General features: G+C 62.2%; 2 protein-coding genes across 4 annotated transcripts in view; one reads left to right on the top strand and one right to left on the bottom strand.

The window, feature by feature from the left end:
• The first annotated feature begins 32 nt into the window (after positions 1–32).
• Positions 33–10,554, top strand: NFKB2 (nuclear factor kappa B subunit 2). Of its 2 annotated transcripts, XM_071748085.1 has the most exons (25): positions 33–110; positions 2,739–2,939; positions 3,085–3,174; positions 3,863–3,907; positions 4,351–4,429; positions 4,883–4,923; positions 5,027–5,125; positions 5,367–5,518; positions 5,729–5,835; positions 5,964–6,122; positions 6,216–6,320; positions 6,438–6,523; positions 6,621–6,759; positions 6,836–6,955; positions 7,040–7,222; positions 7,358–7,499; positions 7,619–7,733; positions 7,849–8,056; positions 8,135–8,304; positions 8,421–8,523; positions 8,614–8,837; positions 8,978–9,047; positions 9,136–9,308; positions 9,650–9,761; positions 9,862–10,554. In XM_071748085.1, exons 2-25 carry the CDS (start codon positions 2,895–2,897, stop codon positions 9,978–9,980), a joined length of 2,886 nt encoding a protein of 961 aa, XP_071604186.1. In that variant the 5' UTR covers positions 33–110; positions 2,739–2,894; the 3' UTR covers positions 9,981–10,554. The 2 variants fall into 2 exon arrangements, with proteins under 2 accessions (XP_071604186.1, XP_071604188.1); XM_071748087.1 differs by lacking the exon at positions 3,085–3,174.
• The window catches only part of PSD (pleckstrin and Sec7 domain containing), a 33,350-nt gene continuing 20,901 nt past the window's right edge, over positions 10,451–22,899 (bottom strand). The window contains exons 1-8 of one of the 2 annotated variants that reach the window (XM_071748081.1): positions 21,135–21,687; positions 16,089–16,132; positions 14,716–14,894; positions 13,906–13,976; positions 13,293–13,450; positions 12,874–13,018; positions 12,085–12,228; positions 10,451–11,975 (exon numbers count right to left, since the gene is read on the bottom strand). In XM_071748081.1, coding sequence (XP_071604182.1) covers positions 11,736–11,975; positions 12,085–12,228; positions 12,874–13,018; positions 13,293–13,450; positions 13,906–13,976; positions 14,716–14,894; positions 16,089–16,132; positions 21,135–21,332 — 1,179 coding nt within the window. In that variant the 5' untranslated portion in view covers positions 21,333–21,687 and the 3' untranslated portion in view covers positions 10,451–11,735. Of the gene's footprint in view, positions 11,976–12,084; positions 12,229–12,873; positions 13,019–13,292; positions 13,451–13,905; positions 13,977–14,715; positions 14,895–16,088; positions 16,133–21,134; positions 21,688–22,899 lie in introns of those variants that run through there. The other variant, XM_071748080.1, reaches the window with a different exon arrangement.

Raw genomic sequence — 22,899 nt, 5'->3', positions numbered from 1 at the left:
CTCAGTCCCGGGCGGGACAGGGCCGGTCCCGGGAAGCCCCGGGAGGCGGAGCTGGGCCGGGACTTTCCCGGGGCCGCGGTCGGGGCGAAGCGGCGGCACTGGGGCTGAAGGTAAGCGGAGCCGGGCCTGGGGGTGCAGTCGGACCGGGCCGGGCCGGGGGATGGCTCCGGGGGGGGGGGGGGGTCCGGTTCCCCGGGGCCGAGCAGAGGGCAGGGCTGTCAGCATCAGTGGGGAGAGCCCGAAGCGCCCTGTGCTCAGCCCCGCTCGGGGCGAACACCTGGGGGATGCTGAGCCCGGCGGCTGAGCCCCTCTGCTCTCGCCATGTGGGCGCTGGGGTGGTGGGTGCCAAGGGATCCAGATTCCCCGTGGAAAGGGAGCTGGACTGGTCCAGAGGTTTCCTCAGCGCCAGAGCTGCCCGTCCCATGCTCGCAGCTGGCTCTGGGGCTGGCTGGGAGAGGGGATGCTGGGGAGATAGAGGCTGGAGAGAGATCTTCGGCCTTGGCGAGGGGAGGAGAAAGCAAATCCTGGCGGCCGTGCTGACCCCCGCGTCGCTGCCAGCGGGGAAATCGCTGATTTTCCTGTTTCCGTGTTGCCGGTTACAGAACTGCCCCGTCCCACTGCTCTCCCTCCGCTGCTCCTCCCCGCCTGCCCCTGCGCAGGGCTGCACCCCCCGGGGCTGGCTCTGCCCCAAAGGGAGCTGCCAGTGCTCCGGGGGGCAGTGATACCACAGGCAGAGGGGAAACGAGGAGAGTGAGACAGCAGAGCCCCGGCGGGCACCGGGAGGGGGTTTCTGAGGGCGTACGGATCTGCAAACTGGAGCCGAGGGTTGGTAACTGAACAGCAAAGCAGGAGGTGCACAGGCCCTAGAGGAGAAAGCCAGAAGATCAGTGGGTGGCTGGGGTTTGCCAAAACCGACTCGTTAGCCACAATGGGACCCGGGGCGTTGTATGCAGAGAGCTCTGAATGGCTTTGGTGTGAGGGGAGGGGCTGCCTTGGTCGCTTTTTAGGGAGAAGGGATTTCTCTCTGTCATGCACACAGGTCAAGAAGGGTCCCTTTTTTGGGGGTTTGCAGGAAGGGTCTCAGAACAAAGTCCCTGTGAATGCTGTGCAGGAGGCAGCCTCTTGCCAGTCAGTACCTGTTGGGATTCCCGGGATGGAGCAGAGCACGGGATATGTGGAGAAAGCCAGGTCAGGTATTCAGATCCCTCATTTCCAGGCAGGACCAGGCCCCTGGGAAACAAAACACGCAGGGAATAAGCAGCCAGCTGGGTGGCTGGAAGATGTCAGCTGTGCAGCAGGGCAGTTGGGAGCAGAGCAGAGCAGCACTCATGCTGCCTCCTGGAGCAGCCTTTTCCCTGGCTGCTAAACAGACAGACAGACCTTTCCCTCTGGCCTGCAGGGCATCAGCTCTTCGAGTCATCTGGCTGTCACGGGAGGAAGGAAAATAGCACCTGCATTAGTGGGTCACGTTCAAGGAGCTGCAGGCATGGAAGAATGGCTCTAACTCACACTGCTTGCCAGCAGCTGGCCCGTGATTGAAGCAGTCTGGCTGGCACAGGGAGGCTGTGCTGGGGCAGGGAGCTGGAACTGCTCCTTCCCCTGCACCCCAGCAATCCCTGGAGAATTGATCCTGAGCCCCAGGAAGGTCTGAAGATAGGGAAGGGTCAGTAAAGTGGGGCTGTGGTGGTTGTGGAAGCCCAGGCTCCAGGTTAGGTGTGGTGGGTACCACGGAGCAGAGGATGGTACTGCTGGCAGGAGGGGGAGGTGGTTCCCCTCCTGGGATGTGAGGGGGACAAAAGCTGAGTGTGTGACACTCCCAGGGGAAACCTGGAGGTCCAAAAGGCACAGCTGCAGCACTTGCCCCAAGAGTTGCTCTTCCAGGAACAAGGAAGCGTGTGACAGTGCTCCAGCTGGGTTCAGTGAGCAAGGTGCAGGGCCACAGCCTCCCCAGCCAGAGCTGCAGGGGCTGGGGAGAGGCAGGCACGACCCCACGGTGCCCCTCAGTCATCCTGTTTGCTGCAACAAGTGGAAGTGTCCGGGGCAGTGCTGACTGAGCTGTGAAAACCCCTCCAGAGGGGATGGGGCTGATTACACAGGGGAAGAGGAGCTTTTCTGGTCAAGGGGCACAAGACTGTTCTCCAGTGTCTTTGGGCCTGGACTCCCCTTTCCTCACCTCTCTGGGAAGCCTGTGCCAGCAGATGAGGTGGCTGGATGGTGGCAGGGTGAGGCTCCCCACAGGTCATCGAGGGCTCGAGTCTGTGCTTCCAGGCTTTTGGAAGCCCCTGCAGAACAGCAGGAGGAAGGTCCCCCTTGTCTGTGTGCTGCTGGATCTCCACTTTTTCCCTCCTTGCAACCCCACTGCAACTGCAGGATTCTTGGACCTTTCATCCCAGTGTAAATCCCACAGGCAGGGTGGGCAGGGGTTGCCAGGGCTTGGGTGGGGAAAACCTCAGGCTTGGGGGCCCAGGGCAGCCCCTTTGGAAGACTTGAGTAGCTGGAAAAATCTCCCTGAAAAGGTGCTTTTCATCTTCTGAAGAATATGAGTCACGCGCAGGTTGAACAATCCCCTTCCTTCCCCTCTTCTCCCACACACCCAAAATCCCCTGAACGGGACCTGCAGCAACTACTGATTCAGAAATTCATGGTATGAGGGACTCAGACACCGTGCTGCGGTGTGTGGGGTTTTTATCTTTTTTTTCTTTCTTTCTTTCTTTTTTTTTTTTTTTTCCCCCCCATAGCTTAGTGAGGAGAAGAAATGTGGAGCACGAGAGTGTTCCTGGAGGCTCTGCTCTGATCCTGACCCTTTGCTGGAAGTCTCTGGTGGTTTCCTGTGGTCGGGCAGACCTTGACCTGGGTCAGCGCCAGGGCTGTGGTAGCCAGCAGTCCCCGTGGCCATGCTGGGGCTGGATGGATTGCTGAGACCATCCTCTTCCTCCCCGGTGAGTAGGAGGCTGTGAGCACTCTGGGTGGGGGGGAAGGGGCCCGGGTTCCTCAGTGGGGTCGATGGGGAGTGGGCAGCACCGCCAGCCAGGGCTGCGGGAGATGCTTCCCAGGAGGTTGCTGATGCTCCTGCTTTGAAACCAGCTGCTTCCTAGCGGGAAAGAGGGAATGGGAACACGGATGGCAAATGTCTCTCTCAGGCCAGCTCCGCAGGAAGGATGCAGGGGTTGCTGTGTAAGTGGAAACCGAGGCACGGGGGGAGCAGGAGGGCAGAACCTCTGGGGGCCTGGCAAGGGGGTGCCATGTGCCTGCTTTGGTCTGCAGCATCCTGGAGATGCCACCGGGTTTTGGGACAGCACCGTGGGGCTGTTTTGGGTCCAGGGGAGCTTGGAGGAGAGCTGCATCATCACAGCGGGATGATGCTGGCTGGGGACCCGTGAGACCCCGGGGGCTGCCGCGGGGTTTTTCGGCAGTGTGCCGGAGGGGGTTCAGCCCTGATGCTCCGCGGTGACACCGGGTCGGCGGGAATGCTGCCCGGAGCGGGGCAGGCGGCTGGGGACAGCGGGGACAAAACCCCCTCGGTGCTCCCGGGGTGGGGAAATCGGAGCGAGAGCAGCCGAGGGAGGCGGCGGGCGGGCAGCAGCCGCCGGGATTTCCAGCCCGCCCCAAGCCCATAAACTCCGAGCAGTGACAGCCTGTCCCACCGCCCCCGGGACAGCCAAGCGGACCGAACCTCCCGCGGGCAGCCGGGCCGCTGGGAGCTGCGGGGCCGTGCCGAGCCGTTCCCCGTTGCGGGGCGGGGCGGTGGGTGACGCGGTGTCCCGTCATTTCCCGGCTCGGCGGGGTTTCTAGGGACTTTCCGGAGCGGCGGTGCCTTCCTGCCCCCGCCGGTCCCCAAGTCACCCCCGCGCTCTCCCCGCAGCCCGGCGGCCGGCCCCGCGCAGACATGGACGAGCAGTTTCAGCCCGTGAGTGTTGGACGGAGCGGAGCGGACCGGAGCGGTTCTGTCTGACCCCGGCCCCACGGCTGGGCTGGGGGCAGCGGCTGACCCCGGGCGGGGTGGGAGTCGGGGTCTGCGGGTGCCCCCGGGGTGGGCAATGAGGGGTCTGAAGGTGCCACCGGTGTGGGAGGTGGGGGGGGTCTGCGTCCACCCCTAGGGTGGGAAATAAGGGGGGTCGGTGCCAGCCTCCAGGGTGGGACATGGGGGTGGGCAAAGAGAGGGTCTGCACCTGCCTGCCTTGCTTCCCCAGAAGGGGTGAGGGGGCCCCCCACCCCCTTCAAGGTGGTCACTGGGGGTCTGTGCCAGACTGCTTCCCCCCTCCCAGGGTGGGGATGGGGACTGTGCCTGTGCCCCAAGGCAGTCGGGGGTCTCAGCCCCAGCACACCCATCACACTCGGCTTCCCTCCCAGTGCCTGGATGGGCTTGACTACGATGACTTCAATTTCGGTCCCCACATGGTGGAGCAGAAGGAGCCCTTGATGGAGACAGGTAAGGATCCTCGTGGCTGTGCCCTCCTGGGGGTCCCGGGCTGCAGGGGGGTTTTCCATCAGACTGAGTCATGCCTCATGGTTCCCAGCAGCCCCACGGGCTGTGTCCCCACTGTGGGCTGGCTGGGAATCCCTGCCCCATGCCACCAAGATGGGGACTCCTTCGGTCTGGCTGTGCTGCCTAGCCTACTGGGGACCTGAGGTTGGGCTATGATGGGTCCCCAAGGGCCTTCCTGCTCCTCCAGTGCCAGAGCATCCTCTGGCCCTGCCCTCTCCCTGCTGCTCCTGGCTGGGCTCTGACAGCAGCCCCACAGGGGAGCCCACAGGGGTCACCTCACCTTCAGCACCATCCCCATACCTCCAGCATCCTTACTGGGAGCACACACTTTGGTTTATCCTGTGTTTCTCACCCCTGCTTTGGTTACCCCACATTTCTCTCCTCTCTGCTCTCCAGTGGAAGGTCCCTACCTCGTCATCATCGAGCAGCCGAAGCAGGTAAGGATGTCACCTGGGTAAGGGCAGGTGTAGCTGTCACCCTGTGCTTGCGTGGGGCCAGGTTTGGGCTACCCTTGGCCGTGCCCCTCTCTTTGCCCTGCAGCGGGGGTTCCGGTTTCGGTACGGCTGTGAGGGCCCTTCCCACGGGGGGCTGCCCGGAGCATCCAGCGAGAAGGGGCGCAAGACCTATCCCACGGTCAAGGTGAGCACTGCCCTGGGCAGGGGACAGGGAAACACCCTCAGCTGCTGTGCACGGGCACCAAGAGGTGCCTGGAAGGAAGGGTGTGACGTGTACACGAAGCCTTGAGCGTCTCCTGGTGCGGGAGGGCTGCAGCAGGAGGTGTGTGTGTAGGGGGGCTGTGGGGAGGAGAAGTTGGGTTTGGGGAAGGTCCTGCAGATTCCTGGGGTATTGTCCCTGACTCCCATCTCCTTTCTCCCTGCAGATCTGCAACTACAATGGGATGGCCCGGATCGAGGTGGACCTGGTGACACACAGTGACCCTCCCCGCGTGCACGCCCACAGCCTGGTGGGCAAGCAGTGCAACGAGGCTGGCAACTGCGTGGCCATTGTGGGACCCAAGGACATGACAGCTCAGTATGTGCATGAGACCTGGGGTGGCCTTTTGTCCATGTGGGGTGGTGGCTGGAGGGGGGCTGGCTGGCTGAAGCTTTTCAGGGTGGAGAGAAGAGGGGGATTAGAGCATCGGAGCTCCCTTCCTGGCCACGGCAGCCCCTGTGTCCCCTGGACCAGCTGCTCCCAGCCCTGGTCCTCCCAGATCCCAGTGGAACACCTCTTCTCCTGCAGGTTCAGCAACCTGGGTGTGCTCCACGTCACCAAGAAGAACATGATGGAGATCATGAAGGAGAAGCTGAAGCAGCAGAAGATGCGCAACAGGAGCCATCATCTGACGGGTGAGGGTGGCCCAGGGGGCTGGGTGGCACTCGGAGCCCTGTGGGGTGGCACGTGGGGGGCCGGGAGGAACAGACAAGGAGCCCCATCCCCTCGCCAAGCCTGGTGTTGTTTTTCCCTGCTCTGGCAGAAGTGGAGCTGCGTGAGATCGAGCTGGAGGCGAAGGAGCTGAAGAAGGTGATGGACCTGAGCATCGTGCGGTTGCGCTTCACCGCCTACCTCCGGGACAGCAGCGGGAACTTCACCCTGGCCCTCCAGCCCGTCATCTCCGACCCCATCCACGACAGCAGTGAGTGTGGGGAGGGCCCAGGGAGGAGCAGGGTGAGGAGGTGAGGGATGCTCCCTCTGCCACGGCGTCTCCCAACTCCTCCTCGCCCCGCAGAGTCCCCCGGAGCTTCCAACCTGAAGATCTCCCGGATGGACAAGACGGCCGGCTCCGTGCGAGGAGGGGACGAGGTCTACTTGCTGTGTGACAAGGTGCAGAAAGGTAAAAGCCATTCCCTCCAGCCAGAACCTTCCAGAGGGGCTGTGGCAGGTGATACCCGGGGCCCCTGTCCCCAGGTGTCCCCAGACAGGAGGTGCCAGGTGCCCCTTCTCTGCCCAGATGATATCGAGGTGCGTTTCTACGAGGACGATGAGAACGGCTGGCAGGCTTTTGGGGACTTCTCCCCCACCGACGTGCACAAGCAGGTAGAGGGGAGGTGGGCGGGTGCTCTTTGGGGTGGGGGAGCCCCATCCCTGGCTCCGGGGAGGAGCAGAGCCCCACGTCCCTCTCTCCTGCCCCCAGTATGCCATCGTCTTCCGCACTCCCCCCTACTACAAGCCCAAGATCGACCGTCCCGTCACCGTCTTCCTGCAGCTGAAGCGGAAGCGGGGGGGAGATGTGAGTGACCCCAAGCAGTTCACCTACTACCCCGTGGTGGAAGGTGAGACCCCCGCCCCAGGCAGGCTGGTGTGCCCCCTACCCCCAGGTCTGCCCCTCACCCTGCTCTCTCCCCACAGATAAGGAAGAGGTGGAGAGGAAGCGCAAGAAAGTCCTGCCTCAGTTTCCCCAGCACTTTGGAGGGGGCTCACACATGGGAGGTGCCGGTGGGGGGGCTGGAGGCTTTGGCTCTGGAGGAGGTGAGTGGGGACTCCTCTTCCCTCTCCCAGCTCGGATGGGCTCCCTGCTCCCCTCCAGCCTCACCCGTCCCCCTTGCTCCTCAGGTGGCAGCCTCAGCTTCCCCTACTCCCCCGGGCTGGCCTACAACAGCATCTACTCACCCGGCCCCCACCCCGTGGGGGGCTACCAGGGGGGTGTCCAGATGAAGGGCCCCGAGACAGAGGGGTCTGGGAGTGAGGGGCAGAGCCCCCCAGAGAGCACAAACTGCAAGGAGCTGCAGCAGCACGGTGAGCCAAGCTGGGGACACTGCTCGGGAGGGGGGACAAGGGTCTGGGACCTTTGGGGGGGGCTGATCTCCTCCGCACCCAGGGTGGGTGGATGGGGCTGGTGGCCCTGGAGGTGACATCTTGCCCTGTCCCCAGCCCAGCTCTGCCAGCTGTGGATGCTGGCACTGGCACATGGCAATGCCCACGCCCTGCTGGACTACTCGGTGACCACTGACCCCCGCGTGCTGCTGGCTGTCCAGAGGCACCTGGCTGCAACACAGGACGAGAACGGGGACACGTGAGCACACGGGTGGTTTGGGGGGGGGGGTGTCAGGAAGATTTGTTGGCCCCCAGAGCCACTGTGGGGCACTGAAAGAGAGGACCCAGAGCCAGGGACTGTCTCTCCTCTCTCCACAGCCCTTTGCACCTCGCTGTTATCCACGAGCAGACAGCTGTGATCAAGCAGCTGATCGAGGTCATCACCAGCATCCCCAGCCAGCAGATCATCAACATCTCCAACAACCTGCAGCAGGTACCTGGCTTCCCGGGACAGCCATCCCTCCTCTGCCCGGGGCTGGCTCCGTGGGGCTGAGCAGGGGGTGGTGCAGCTCCCGGGGTGCAGCTGAGGGGTTGCTGCTGTCCCATAGACACCACTGCACCTGGCGGTCATCACCAAGCAGCCCCAAGTGGTCCAGCTCCTGCTGCAAGCCCACGCTGACCCCACCTTGCTGGATCGCTACGGGAATTCCCTGCTGCACCTGGCCCTGCAGGCTGGGGACGAGGAGGTGCTGAGGACACTGCTGTCACACCTGGGCTCCTCTGCTCCCTACCTGCTCCGCCTGCCCAATTTCCACGGTGAGTGGGGCAGGAAGGCCATGGTGTGTTTGTGGGCTGGGCTGCCAGGGGGTTGCTGATCCTCTGCCCCTGCTGCAGGGCTTCTGCCCGTGCACTTGGCTGTGAAGGCAAAGAGCTTGTCCTGCCTGGAGCTGCTGGTGAGGAAGGGAGCGGATGTGAACGCGGTGGAGAGGCAGGGAGGGAGGACCCCGCTTCATCTGGCCGTGGAGATGGAGAACCTCAACATGGCCACCCATCTGGTGAAGAAGGTACGAGGAGGAGGTGGGATGCTGTTGTGGGATGGGATGGGGTGGGAATGCCCTGCGATGAGCCCCAGGAGGAGAGCAGGCAGCCCATCCTCACGGCTTTGTGCTGTTATCTGCAGCTGGGAGCAGATGTCAACAGCCGGACCTTCGCTGGGAACACCCCCCTGCACCTGGCTGCTGGGCTGGGCTCCCCCACCCTCACCAAACTGCTCCTCAAAGCCGGTAAGGTGCTGACCCTAACCCTGCAGCCCCCAGGGAGCAGCCCCCCCTGCCCTGCCCTGCCGGGGGGCTCAGTCCACCCTTCCCCGACAGGGGCAGACGTGCTGTGTGAGAACGACGAGCCCATCAGCCCATCCTCCTCGGAGGCCAGCAGCGACACGGACACCGACCGTGAGGAGCAGGAGGTGGCAATGGAGCTGGGGGGATCACCCGTGGCCATGGAGCCTGGCAGTGACCCCCAGCCCCCTGCCCAGGGGCAGGCAGAGCACCGGCAGCGCCGCTGCCACGTGCCCCTGGACCTGACGCGGAGCCAGAAGGTGTGTGTGGGGTCAGAGCCCCGGGAGTGTTCCTGGAGGGATGGGACACGGCTCCGGGAGCTGCTCCCTCGTGCCAGGGGGAGCCAGGGGGGTTGTTGGATGGTTATTTGGGGGATGCTGATGTCCCTGCACGTCTGCAGGTGCGGGAGATCCTGCTGCAGGCATCCCAGCAGGGTCCCGAGGCTGAGCTGCCCGTTGCCCCCCAGTCAGGTCAGCAGCCCCTCTCCCCCCGAGCAGCCCCCGTGCAGGACCCTCCCGGCGTGGGCAGCAGATGATGGGGGCACCTCTCTCCCTGCAGGGAAGGTCCTGTCGCTGGACACTGAGGCACTGCAGGGGCTGGAGCAGCTGCTGAACCAAGACTGCAGTGGGTCGGACTGGATCGAGCTGGCCAAACGCCTGGGGCTCTGCAGCCTGGTGGAGACCTACAAGGCCACCCCCTCACCCAGCCTCAGCCTCCTGCGCAGTTATGAGGTCAGTGCCCAGAGGGGGTGTCCCTGTCTCCCCTCTCTGCCCCTCTGGTGGCCAGCCCTGTAGTGGGAGGACAAGGAGAAATGGTTTCGAAGTCGAAGAGGGGAGATTTAGGTTGGACATTGGGAAGAAATTCTTTAATTTGAGGGTGGTGCACTCAGATGCACTGCATTTGAGGGTCCCACTCCCTGGAAGTGTCCAAGGTCAGGTTGGATGGGGCATGGAGGCAACCTGGTGTAGTGGGAGGTGTCCCTGCCCATGCAGGGGGGGTTGGATCTTGATGATCTTTAAGGTCCCTTCCAACCCCACCCATTCCATGACTCTATGAACCCTGCTCCCCACAGCTGGCGGGGGGCAGCCTGGGGGGGCTGCTGGAGGCACTGGACTCCATGGGGCTGCGCAACGCCGTCAGGATGCTCCACAAAACCGAGGCGCTGGAGAAGCTGCAGAGCACAGGTAGAGGGAGAGGGGGGTTTGGGGAGGGTGAGGGTGTCCCTGCTGACCCCAACCCCCCCAGGGTCCCCCCTGCTGACAGCACCTGGGCCTTGCTTTGCAGAGCTGAAGGAAGACAGTGCCTACGGCAGCCAGTCGGTGGAGGAGGGGCAGGTGCCCACCACGCTGGCCCTGAAGCCGGGGGGCGAGCTGCCCCACAGCCAGCAGCCACAGGTGCACTGAGGGGGGGGCTGCACCGACCCCCACCCTGCCCTGCCCACCCAAGTGCCTTCCAGACTTAGGGCCCAGCTGCCTGGACTCGGGGGAGTGGGATGCAGCTGGCTCCTGCCCCTCTCTGCTCTTATTTAATTCTGAATAAAGGGACACGGATTCCCTTTGCCTTTGCCCACCTCTCTCCAGCCCCAGCCCCGAGTGGAGGGGGGGGGCTGGGGGGGGCACTAGCCCGGAGGCCAGCAGCAAGGAGGCAGCCCCGGGCCCTCCTCAGCATCCCTCCCTCTGTGCTGGGGCTGACCCCAGCTGTGGGGGAGAAACCACAGTGCACACAAGAAGTGAAGAGCAAGTTTTTACTTCATTAACTGAGAAGAGACAAAGCTGTACAAATGTTTTTTCTCCCCCCCTCCCCTGCCCCCCAAAGCCGCCTGGGGCAAGGGTGGGTTGTTGGTTTGGGGTTGGTTTTGTTTATTTGTTTTTGGTGGTTTTTTTGTTTTGTTTTGTTTTCTTTTTTTTTTTTTTTTCTTTTTTTTTTTTTTGCAATAGACTCAAAAGAGCAGAATAAAAAGTTTGACACATTCGCAAAGTCAGTGCTGAAACTATCCGGGGGGGTCCCAGGCAGCTGAGAAGAGTGTGAGTGTGAGTGTGTGTGTGTGTGTGTGAGTGTGTGTGTGTGTGTGTGAGACAGCCCCTCCCTGCAGCCCTTTTCCTGTCCCCAGACACCCTGGGGAATTCCTGCATCCACCCTCCACCAGAACTGTGTCCCCACAGACTGTGGGGGGGCCCCAGCCAGCTCTGCCTTCAGGGGGTCACCACCCCGCTGGTCCTGCTCACACCCAGGAGGTGCAGAGGGGCCCGTGAAGCACCAATGGCTCAGCCACAAGTGGAGCAGTGGGTGCTGGCACCCCAAGGGTGCCTCCTTGGTGCTGGTGGCTGTGGGGCTGTCTCTCTCCCAAGGGTCACACACAGGAGCCCGTGCTCAGTTTGCTGCAGGGGCAGGAGGAGCTGGGGCTCCCCGAGTCCACCTAAAAACCTCCTCCCCCCCCTTCCAGAGTGCCTACAGGACATGGCTGGGTTTGTGGTTTTTTGTTTGTTTGTTTTTGCTTTTTTCAAACAGTTCCCAAAAAGCATCAAAAATATCCCCCACCCCCCCACCCCCCATCCCCAGAAAAAAAAACCAAACAGAAAACCCCTCCCTGGTGGTCAGCTCAATCTGGTACTAAAAAGTGCAAAACCGTATCACAAAAAACTGTTCAAAAGTTGTAAGAAAGCAGGGAGGGTGCAGGGGTGGTGGGGAGGGGCACTCCAGCCACCAACCCCAAGAGAGGGGACAGGCCAGAGCTGTCCCCTTCCCACGTGTCCCCCCATGGCATGACAGAGCTGGAGGAGAAGCGGCTGCTGCCTTCGCTTTGCTGCATTTTTGTCTCTCTCTTTTTTTTTTCTTTTTTTTTTTTCTTAAACCACCGGAGGATGGAGCCCCACAGGTTGTCCCCAGGGTAGGGGGACAGGGTCCTGCAGCCAAGCACAGCACAAGGAGGGTCTGGACAAAGTCCTGCTGTGTCCCAGCCGTGCAGGCAGCTCCCACCGGCAAGGACTGTCCCGCTCTGAGCCGGAGGGGCTGCAGCCCTGCCTGGATGGGCTGGGGGGAAGAGCTCTCAGCCCCCCAGCTCCTGCCGCAGAAGGAGGGGCTCATGCAGGGTCTGGTGGCCCCATCCCGGGCTCCAGGGGGGGCAGGAACGGAGCTGCAGCAGGGAATGCTGCCCCTGCTCACGCCTTCTGGGGCTGTGCGGGGGGCTGGCGGCCGGCGCGCTCCGAGACGTTGCGCTTCACTTTGGTGGCCGTGCTGGGGGGCTCCGCGTTGAGGGAGGGGCTGGAGTGGGATTTCTTCAGGCCCTCGTCCTCCCCTCCGGCCGCCTCGAAGAGGGTGGACTCGAAGGCTGCCAGGTCCTCGGAACCAGCCTTGAGCTTGGCCCGCAGCAGCATGGCGTAGGTGCCGTAGCGGGATTTCTGTGGGGACAGAGCAGCAGAGAGGGGTCAGAGAGGTGATGGGGATGGAAGAGGGGGGGGTCCCCTCACAGGGCGGGGACAAGAGGGCAAAGGGGGTGTCCCAGCTCACCTCAAACTCCAGGTATTCCTCCTTCTGCTTCAGCTCCTCGTACTCCTTGCCCTTCACCTTCTTCTCGGGCAGTGAGGAGCGATGCTCCAGCAGCTCTGCTGACATCGACTTGAACTTGGTCTCATGGCTCTTCACCTGCTCCTCCTGGGGAAGGGTGGCACCATATCAAAAGCCCTGCTCTGCCCTCTGCTCTGTCCCCCTCCCCACCAGAAAGAACCAGTCAGGGCCAGAACATGTTTTTCCCCTCCAAAGTGCAGCCAGGATCTCAGCTTCTGCTCCTGGGTTTGTTGTTTTGTTGCATTTCTGTTGGCTTTTTGGGTTTTGTGGGTTTTTTTTTTTTTTCAAATGGCAGACAAAAGCACAGGCTCCTGGGGGCAATCTGCTCCTGCCTCGTGGGGTGCTGGCTGCAGCCTTAAGGCAGAAGAAATTAATCCCCTCAAAAACTAGGTTGTTTGGTTTGTTGGTTTGTTTTTTTTTTTAATCCTTTTCCTCTGTGAATAACTGCCCTGGCACGCACAAGTGCCAGCTAATCCCCCTGGCTGCTCCCCTTTCAAGCTCCTGGTCCTGGCAGGACCGTGCAAGCTGTGGTGAGGGACTATGTTCTCCTCCCCTGTCTGACTCCATCCCCTGTCTCCCATCCCCATCCCTCCCTGCCCACTCCCAACCTCAGCATCCCCCTCACTCCGCATCTCCCCATCCCCGAACACCGCGGGTGTCACTCCGCAGGGGACAGGGACCCCAGCAGCCCCAGGAGGCTCTGTCCCACAGTCCCAGTTCCATCAGGCCCACCTGGGACAGCCTGGTGCAGGAGCTGGGCAGCAGCGGGCGGCTGAACTTCTTCTGGGAGCCGATGGCAGCGGGGAAAGGGGGAGCAGAGAACATGGCTGCAACCACGTTGATGCGCGTGATCCACGAGTGCATCTGCTCGGGGTTCCTGGGAGGGAGGACAAAACACAACTGTGATCCAAGGGACACTGCCCCTGTCACGGGCAGAGAGAGCTGCCCTGCAGGTGACAGCCAGGTCTGCCTCTGGCCAGATACCACCAGCCACTTGGGACACCCAGAGCCCATCAGGGTGAGAAGAAGAGGAGCTGGGAAGGATGACACCAGGTCCCTGTCCTTCCAGAAGCGGCCAGGATGGGAGAGAGCAATGTGGGTCCAAGCCCCATCCCACCCTGTGCCCCAAGCAGTGGTTCTGGGGGACTCACTGTGCTTGGAAGAGGAAGACCCTCCAGTCAGCTGTCCTGAGGTAGAAGACGTTGGGTCTCTTGCTGTAGTCAGATGCCCGTGTGGCCAGCGAGTGGTGGATGCTGATGGCATTCTTCAGCTCCTCCTCTGCCAGTGCCTTCCCTGGCTTGTACTCCTCCTGCAAACCACAGGGCACTTCAGAGCCAGCTGAGGGATGCACCCCACCATGAGCCAGCTCCACTGGACTGCAGGAGAGTGGTAGCAGTGGTGGGGCTTGGACATCATCCTCCACCAAGCTGGCTCTGCCTCCAGCTGGTGTTATACCCACAGGGAGAGGGTGCAGAATGTGGGTGCATGGGTTTGGCAACAGCAGGGTGGCTGCTCCCCACCACCCCACAGCTGGGTGGCTGCAGGAGACCCATATCAACTCCCCCTGGGGCTGGCAAGCACTTTCACCACCCAGTCTGAGCCCAAGGAGACTGGGAACAAAGCTGCCACCGGGTCCTTAAGCTGGTGCTGAGTGTGGTTAGGTCAGGCTTAGGGATGCCATGCACTGGAACCCCTCTCCTGCTGCTGGGGGGAACTGCTGGGAGATGATCCCTCTGCCCCCCTGAGTGCCTCGGTGCTGCCTACCTTCTGCAGATAGAGAATCATCCCCTTCAGGATGGCGTGGAAGGGCTTCCAGCCCCGCTTCCCTCGGGGTGCTGCCAGGGAGGAGAGAGCAGCCCAGACATCAGCCCCGGCGCCCAGCGGGAGAAAGCCACCCCCCTCCCTCCATCCTCCCCCCAGCCAGCCCTGCCACGGCTCACGTCACCCACCCCGGGGACAGGCAGCACGCCAGGACTGTCCCTGCACACCTGAGCCCGTGCTGGCCCCGTGGCTGGCAGATGGTGCTGCTGCAGGGGGCTGCCTGCTCCTCCTGGGCCCCACACCCCTGTGCTCCCCATCTCACCCCTGCTCGCCCTCTCTGCTGCCTCCCTGCTCAGGGATGGGGATGAGGAGGAGGTGGTGCTGCCCACCAGGTGATGCTGGCGCTGGGGGGAGGCTGCCTCTAATCAGATCAAGGCAGCATTAGATGGCCAGGGCTTAGAGGGGATTTAATGGTGGGAAGGGTGAACGTGACTGGCAGCGCCCTACCAGCTGCAGCCCTCTGGGCACATTGTTTGTCACACCACAGGACACCTTCCTTCACCCCTGCCACCCTGTGGCAAGGGTCATCCTGCAGGGAGACCACCTCACCTCCCTGCCTGCCCCCTTCCCAGCCCTGCTGCTGGGGGTGGGTGGGCAGGGGGGCACGGGCAGCAGACAGGGGTGTCAATGCTAGGGGCTGGTATGATGTGAGAGTCAGACATCACATAGTGACTCCTGCCCTGCTCCCCAATGGGTTTCTGGGGCATTCTCACACCCTCCCTGCCCCCCCGTGCCCCTCACTCAGGCACCCACTTTTCTTGCAGTCGGGATCAGCGTGGATCTTGCGCACTAACAGTCCGTGCTTGTAGGTGGCAATGCTGGAATCCTGGGAGAAGTCCAGAAAGGGGTTACTGCAGCTGCTGATGCGCTTGATGGACTTCGGGTTGGGGTCTGCCAGCTCCGAGAGGGACTTCCTCAGCTCCTCCTCATCTCTGCCAGGCACGGAATTGGGTGGGGAAAGGGTTTGTCACTTTGCACGGGGAGGGCAAACACCAAGCTGCCCACCTGCCAGCACCACTTTTAGGTCTGGCTCCTGACAAGGGGGAGCAGGAGAAGCAGCCCGTGCTGAGCAGTCTCACACAGCCACTGGAGAGCACCCCAAACCCAGCCATGCTTCTGTGCCCCTGCCCCTCTAGGCAGCTGTGGTGCTTCCAGGCCCCTCAAAAGACAAAGCACGGATGTGTCTGCTGCCAGCTTGGGGTGAGGGCCCTCTCCCAGGGAGGGAGCAGCTTTTTTGGGCAGGGCTGATGCCCTCTGAGCTGATGGGCCATGGAGGAGAAGCACCCTGGGGTTTGGCACTGCTGCAGTCCCCCAGCCTGTGGTATATGGGCTCACAGGTCCCCCAGCTGGCAGGAGGCAGGGTTTAGAAGGGAAACCCCCCTAGAGAGACCCCCAGGCTGTGGTCCCCATGCCTGCAGGTCAGCAGCCAAACTATGGGGCTCAGAGCCACCAACAAAGGGGTGTGAGGGGCAGCAGCAGCAGCCTGGGGCAGGAGCACTCGTGGGCAGGAGGCAGGGAGCCAAACCAGCAGGAGGGGACAGGCCCCCAATTGCACCCTCCCTCAAGGTCACAGCCCCTGGTGCTGCAGGCAGGCTGCACCGGTGCTGCCCCTGCCCCCACCTCCCCTCTTACCCGGCAGGAAGATGTGGGAGCCCGGAGCTGGTGCCTCCCCCCTCCCTCGGCCCCGCTTGCTGCTAATTAAACCCCTCAGCATCTGCCTGCGTCTCCATGGCAGCAGCCCGGGCGCAGAGGCTCCGCGCTGGCGGTACCGCCCGGGCTGATTAATCCCCGCAGCGCCCGCGCTGCCGCTCCTGCTGCTGGAGATGGCAGCTGTGGGCGAGGGTGCGGGCACCCTGCGGGACCCGGCACAGCCACCCCACCCCCGGGACCTGCCCACCCCCACCCTGACACGGACACCGAGCCACAACAAAGCGGGGACCTGGCCTGGGGCTGCCCCTCCCCGGGGAGGGGACCCCGGGCACCCCCATCCCACCCTGTCTCCTCGCATGGCTGATGCTCTGGGGGGGAGGGTGACAGGGGTGAGGACCCCTCCCCAGTGCCAGCAGGGTGGTTCCACTGCCCACCCTGTGCCAGGCACAGCATCCCCGGGAGGGACAGGTACTCACATGGCCCACTGCAGCTTCTCGTTCTTGATGGAGCCATAGAGCGCCTGTGGAGAGAAGAGCAAGGGGTGAGCAGGAAAGTGGGACCAGGCCAGGGAAGAGAGGGGGCACACCAGGCCAGATGAGGGGCACTGGAGGTTAAGACAACCCCAGGAGAGTTCCTGATGGTCCAGCCCTGTTGTGGCTCAGCCAGCTGGCTGACCTTGTTTCGGGGCTGCAGACACTTTCTCCCTTGCACCATGGGACCTGCAGCCCTGCACACACCTGGGGCACAGTGCTGGGGATGGTCCTGGCTGTCTCACCTCTCCTGCCCTCCCTCCCTCCTTCTCTGCCCATGCCAGGACACAGCATTAGCAGCATGATGGTGAGGCACACCAAACATCCCCAGGGTGCTGGGAAAGCTGCTTCTCCCCCTCTCCAGGATGTCCCAGGCTGGACAGGAGGCCTGGGCTGTAGGAGAACAAGCTTTCAGGCTACCATTGGATGGTGCTTGCACCCTGCTCAGTGGGACTTCAGCCTGACACAGCAGCTCCAGCAGCTCCATGCTAGGGCACACCACAGACAGACATCCCTGCTGTCACCCCGTTCTGGCTGGCAGGGGCAGCCTCCTGGCAGCACCCAGCACTCCCCAGCGATGTGATGCTCCTGTGGGAGGCTGCCCAGGACCATGCTCAGGATTCAGGAGAGACTTCAGCAGGGTACTAGGTCTGGATTTGCAGACACCAGGACGCTGTCATTCATGAGGCCCCGTGGCTGGTAGGGGCAGGATGGGTGTTTGCCTGATGCTGGGCTGCTCTGGGGTGGCTGTGGCCTGTCCCTAGCACTCTGCCCTCCCTGCCAGCCCAAACACCATGAAGTTGAACAAGGAGGGACCTGCTGCCTGCATCTCAGCACAGGGCCAGGCTAAACCTGTCTGCAGCCTGATGCTCCCCAGCATTCATCTGGTCCGAGCTGGGTGCAAGCCAGAGGCACTCAGCAGGACTCTGCAGCCAGGGAGGCTCTGGAGAGGGATTCAACACAGGGCTCACAGAAGGAGCAAGATCTGGAAGGCATCATCCTCAAAGGGAAAAATAATCAAGCCTTGCACAGGCTGTTCAGGCAGCTGTCAGCATCCATCACTGCAGGGCTGGAGAGTGCTGCTGAGAGATCTTACTGGTGGCTGAGAAGTGTGCAAGGGTCCGGGAAAGCCAGCCAGGAGATGGGCCCCAGGGGTGTGTGGGGAAGGGAGGGACATCCAGCACTCTCCCGAGAGCAACAGCAGCCGGGACGGAGCCGGGACACGGGGAGCTGGGACACGGGGAGCTGGGACACGGGGAGCTGGGACACGGCTCCTCCCGCACCTCCCTGTCAGGGAAAGGCTGGAGCAGCACCAGCTCCTTCCTCAGAGGAGGAGGAGGAGGAGAGGGATTGCCCTGGTTTAGCAGGTGGGAAGTGGGGATTGCTGGTCTCCTGGGAAGGCAGGAGATCTCGTGGAGGGGGGATGGCCTCAGCACCCAAGAGATGAGATGCCAGAGCCAGAGGAGTGGGATGCTGGGGTGTGAGCAGTGGGTGCCCGATGGCAGAGAGAGGAACACGAGTTGAAAGCAGACCTAGAGAAGAAGCCAGAGGGGGAAAAACCCAACACAAAGTCCTGCAGAGTATAACACGTGAGAGAAGCAGGCATCTGGGAGCAACGTGGATGATAAGGAAACACCAGAGGAAACAAAAGGGAAGGGATCTTACTCACTGCTGGGGACACAGCTGAGAGATGCTGAGAACCAACAAAAAGGAGACTGGAAAATTAGCAGAGAGAGGTGGGGACTGGGAACTGCAGAAAAGCCCCTCTGAAAGAACAGACAGAATGGGATGCATGGCTTGGCTCCCACCTGGCTCAGTGGTGGGCTCTGTGTCCCAAGGCAGGGAGACACGAGCTGGCTAAGGAGGGATTTTGGAGGGCAGGGTGAGGCACTGCAGGAGAGGACTGCAGCCCCCAGCCCCACACATGGCGTGCAGGAAGATTGCTGCTGAACATTGAGTGAATGAGCTGATGTCAGAAGATGCTCAGGGAGTAATTGTGGATGGCACAGTGCTGGAGAAGAGCCCAGCAGAACAGCTCCATGCCACAAAAAACTGGGCTCTGGGACTGTCAGCAAACACTTCAAAGCCTGAACTGCCCCCTGACTTCAAAAGGCTCCAGCCACCCCGCTACAAGCCCTGACAGCATCCCACGAGCCTGCTGCAGGCAAGAGCTGCCAAGTACCCCCACCTCAGAGATGAGGAGCAGGGGGGGGAAAGTAAAAGGAAAATGAGGAGGGGTTGGGGGGGGGAGGGGAGATTGAGAGGGCAGTGCAAAGCTTTATGGCTACACTTAAATTCTGCCAAGACTCTGTCTGGCTAAATGCCATCCCCCAGCTGACAGCGGTCTCAGAAACAAAGCTGGTGGCCTCAGCCCAAGCCCTGGCTGAGAAGACACACTCCAGCCACAAAGCTCATACTGCTTTCCCGGTCCCGTGGCAGCACCGCTGCCTGACCTCCAGGCTTTGTGTTGCACAGACCATTTCTGCTGAAGCCTCACTCAGAACCACGTCAGCAGAGCCCAGAGACACCAGCTCCATCGCTCAGCAGGTCCCTCTCTTTGGGATGCCTTTGCTCCCTGGATCCATTACCCCTGGCCCAACAGAACGGCACCTCTTGGGCAGCTTTGAACTTGGGAGCACCAAGAGAAAGCAGGGCAGTGGTGTCCTGCCCCAAGTGTGTCTGGGTTTTTGTCCTGCCCAGGTTATGAGCTCAGTGCTGCAGCACGCTGGGCCAGCCCGCCAGCTCTGCCCTAGACATGCGCAGCGCCGGAGAGACCTACAAATACCCAGTCCCAAAGGGACTCCTCAGAGTCAACAAACAACATCTCTCTTTGGGGCACTCCCTCCTGAAAGCAGTGGGCTGAGAGGACCTCCCAGAGTCCTGCTCTAGCAAATGTCCCCAGGAGGGGTGAGGGGCTGCAAGAGGCTGGTGGCTCTGATGCTCCAGCCCAGTCCTAGCGCCAGCCCCCCTGGGGACAGCCCTATGCAAGCTGGGCAGGGAGAAAACATCCCTTTTCAGTCCCCCTTTAGCTCCCAGAGCAGACCAGAGGGGACATTCAGTACTGGTTTGGGGAGCTGGCCTGGACACAGCTTTGGCACAAAGCAGACCATGCTGAGGGCTGTAGCCCAGCACTTAAGAAACAGAGGAGGGTTGAGTCAGGGATTTGGGCATCCCTCAGAGGGTTTTAACCCTTTCTGTGGTGCCTCTTTTATGAATCAGACCTCCTAAGGACATATCCTCTTTCCAGTGTGCTGGTCCCTGTGCTAAGCAACACAGTGCTCAGCTCTCAGAGCTGCAAGATGCCCTGTGCAGGTCAAGGCCCCCCCTCCTCCTGCCAGCCCTGTGACCAGCCACGGCTGTGTGACATTCTGCCTGACAGACTTCACAGCCACCAAGCACCCTCCCTGCAGCCACTCTCCCTCTCCCTCTGCCTGGTAGTACTCGAATACGAGAGCTCAATTGCTGGATTTCCCCCAACTTTTCCTTCGCCAAGAGTCTTTCTCCACACCCAGCCACAAACACCTGCCAGGTTTTCCCAGGCACCCAGACCCCCCAGCTGCACGGAAATGAGTGGCACCGTCAGATCAGGGACGTGAATCAGTGGGAACTGTACCTACGTCAGGTCCCTTATTCACCTTCACAGCCCCCTCCTCCCCCCCAGCTGCCTGCCCAGCACACACACACCCCCCGTGCTGAGGAACAACTCATCACCTGGCACGCACCAACCCCGCTGCGCACACCCCGTGTCCCCTCCTCCCCTCCACCGCAGAGGGACTCCAGCCTGCACGCACACCAGACTGACTTGGGGACAGAATTCTTTCCCCCACTGGGTGGGCTGCCATGGGGACAGTGTCCTGTGCGTCACCTTCTGCAGGCAGCAGGGGAGGGTGACCCATCTCTGCCACGCGCTTTCCTCTCAGCGGCACCCAAAGCCGCACCAACATCTTCTGAAACACCCCTTGCCCAGCCGACTACACACACACAACCAGTCCCCAGGAGGGCAGACCTCCCCCTCTGTGCCCTCCCAGCACAGCCTGGCAGCGCGGGAAGTAACAGCGGAGCATCTCCCTTCCAACTGCATGTTTGCATCCGAGTGCGTCACAACTTAATGCTGCCCCCAGACCGTACTGCGCTATGGCACCATCACGGCTCGGCATGGCCCTCCTGTCCCCACCGGGCAGCTGGGAGACCCCTGCCCGCTTTGTCCCAGCCAGCCTGCAACGCAGGGGCTGCTGAGGACTCTTTTTCCTCTTACTGCTCCACCTCAAGCAGGCACCCGACCGAGGCAGGACGCACCCGCCAGCCCGTTCGCTTCTCCCCACCTTGGACCCCGGCACAGCGAGCGGAACAACACCGAAACGGATGCCGGCTCACATCAATCAATCTCTAGGCAGTAAAAAAGCCCTTTCTTCTTTTTTCTTTTTTTTTTTTTTTTTTTTTCCTAGTCCAAACAGCCACTCCTTCCTCTCCAGCTCCACTCGGCTGGGAGCCGGGGCTGCGGCGCTGCCCCCCTGCGCTGCTTTTGCCCCCTTCCCCTCCGCCCCAGCCGGGTGCCAGCCTGGCCGGGCTCAGCGCAGCCCTGGGCGGGCAGCCCGCAGAGCTTGTCACTCGTGCTAAGCCGGAGGGGCTGGTCCCAGCGGTACGGCTCTGTCCTGGATTCTTCTTGCAGCGATGTTTTCGAGCAAACGTGGCTGCTGTCAAACCATCGTTCGGCGGCACAATGTCACCCGGCTCCCGCCGCGCTCCCGCTCCCCCCGTGCTGGGAGGGAGCTGGCGGGGAGGGAGACCCTCGGGCGGAGGAGGGGAGGGGGGCTGGTGGGGACAGTTCCCTGCAGAAATCAGCCCGGGGACGGCGACGAGGCTGACTGCTGGCCACCTCCCTGCCAGGGCTGAGGCTCTGGGCAGCGGGCGGGTCTGTCTGTCCGTCCGTCCGTCCGGGCGCTGCGCATCCCCCCCGCCGGGCCCCCCGCTCCCCACGTACCCGCCGCTTACCGGCTTCTTCTTGCGGCGGTTCTGGATGCGGCTGACCACCAGGTCGGTGTAGAGCACCGGCTTGAGGGTGCGGGAGCGCTGGGGCCAGCCGTAGCAGAAGGTCTCCACGCCGCGGTAGTTGCGCCCGTAGCGCACCGAGCACATGGACCGGGACCGCATGCGCCCGGCGCTGCTGTTGATGCTGTTGACGCCGATCATCCTGCCCGCCGGCACGGGAGGGGGATGCCGGGGGTCCCTGCCTGCCCTGCCCGGCCCTGCCCGGCCCTGCCTGGCCCTGCCCTGCCAGCCGCGGCCCGCGCTGCCTCCACCGCCGCCTGTTGAAGCCGGGCCGGGCCGGGCCGGGCTGGGCGGCTGCTGCCCGGCAGAGGCGGGACCCGCCCCGCCCCGCCCGCCGCAGCCAATGGCGACCCGCGGGGACCGGACCGGCCCAGCCGAACCCAGCGGGGCCGGGGGGCGGAGGGGGGATCGCTGGGGCAGCTGCCAGCATCTCCCTCGGGGGGACGGAGCTTGTCCCCCACCCCCGTCCCGGAGAGCGGGAGCGGGGAGCTGGTGGTGACATCCGAGGCAGTGGAGGTGACATCCGAGGTGCTTCCTGGGCTCCTCCGCGCTGTACCAGCGGCTGCAGCCCAGGCTCTAGCCGGGCTCCCCAAAGGGCTGAGGGGGGAGGAGGTCTCAGACCTTCCATTGCCCCGCACTTCACCCTCCTGACCATTCCTTGGAGCTCAGGCCAGAAAAAAGAGAAGCTGGAGCCACCCGGGTGCTTGAGGGCAGGACATTGCCCCTCCGGGCAGCTGCTGGAGAAGCAAAGGTTTGGGCATCCTCGCAGCAGGCACGGGGATGGATCAGTAATTTAGGCTCGGATGAGCGGGAGAGGCGGCCGGTGGAGAAGGGGAAATTTTTCCACTCTGTCCCAGCTGCTTGGCAGAGTGATCACGGGGCAAAACTTGTAAGGAAGGGGTGCCCAGGCTGGGCAGCCCCCCAGGCCAGGTTTGGGGGGTGGTCACAGGTGACAGGGGCAGGGCAACATATTGCTCCCAGGGGAAACAGGCCAAAAAAAAAAAAAAAAAAAAAAAAAAGGCCACGGGATTAGACTGAGCAATTGTTCCTGAGATTATAGCTCAGAGGTGGGAGCCTGGGCTTTCTTCCCACGTTGCTAATCACTTACCCAGCACTCTGAGCATCTCAGCCCTTGTGTCTCCAAGCTGGAAGGTGGGGGCCCATCCTACCTTCCTCCCCCGGGGACCCGATTGCATTGTCAGGCTTAGTTCATTAACATCTGTGAAGTGCTCCAGCTCCCAGGCTGGAAGGCAGCAGAGATTTGGCTCACTCCTGCAATCACTAAGGGAGAAACAGGGCCTCATCTGGCCCTACTGTGCTGCTACCAGACAGCAGAGTACAAGGTTAAGCTAAAAGAATAAGGAAAATGGGGAAGAGCTAAGGCTCTGCAAAGTGATCAATCATATAAAGGTCAAATCCACTTCTAAAATAACAGACAGCAACGGCGAGTCAAGTCCCAGGGGGCCTGGGCTAAAATCACACTGACAAGGGAAGAGCAACATCTCAAGCACTAACCAAAATACCACCAGCTCCAGCATGTCCCACTTTGCCTCCTTCTCTGAAGAGCGGGCAGCTGCCTGAGTTTGGCCACAGGAGTTTGGGTCCCATCCTGCAGACGTGGGCATCCTCAGGCACCACACAGGTTCCTACATCCCCAGCACGCCTCCCTGCCCTGGCCTAGGAGACACCCGAGTGGGAGAGCTGGGCA

This window comes from Heliangelus exortis, chromosome 7 (assembly GCF_036169615.1).
Source record: "Heliangelus exortis chromosome 7, bHelExo1.hap1, whole genome shotgun sequence".
Lineage (NCBI taxonomy): Eukaryota > Metazoa > Chordata > Aves > Apodiformes > Trochilidae > Heliangelus > Heliangelus exortis.
The sequence above is the reverse complement of the archived record's forward strand: the minus strand, read 5'-3'. Positions and strand labels throughout refer to the sequence as shown.

What these genes read in the sequence shown, in the direction of transcription:
- NFKB2 (XM_071748085.1), top strand. Translation starts at nt 2,895, where the DNA reads ATGCTGGGGCTGGATGGATTGCTGAGACCATCCTCTTCCTCCCCG. An exon ending in TCATCGAGCAGCCGAAGCAG is followed by an intron (nt 4,924 to 5,026) that starts GTAAGGATGTCA and finishes TTTGCCCTGCAG; the next exon opens with CGGGGGTTCCGGTTTCGGTA. An exon ending in TCTCCAACAACCTGCAGCAG is followed by an intron (nt 7,734 to 7,848) that starts GTACCTGGCTTC and finishes GCTGTCCCATAG; the next exon opens with ACACCACTGCACCTGGCGGT.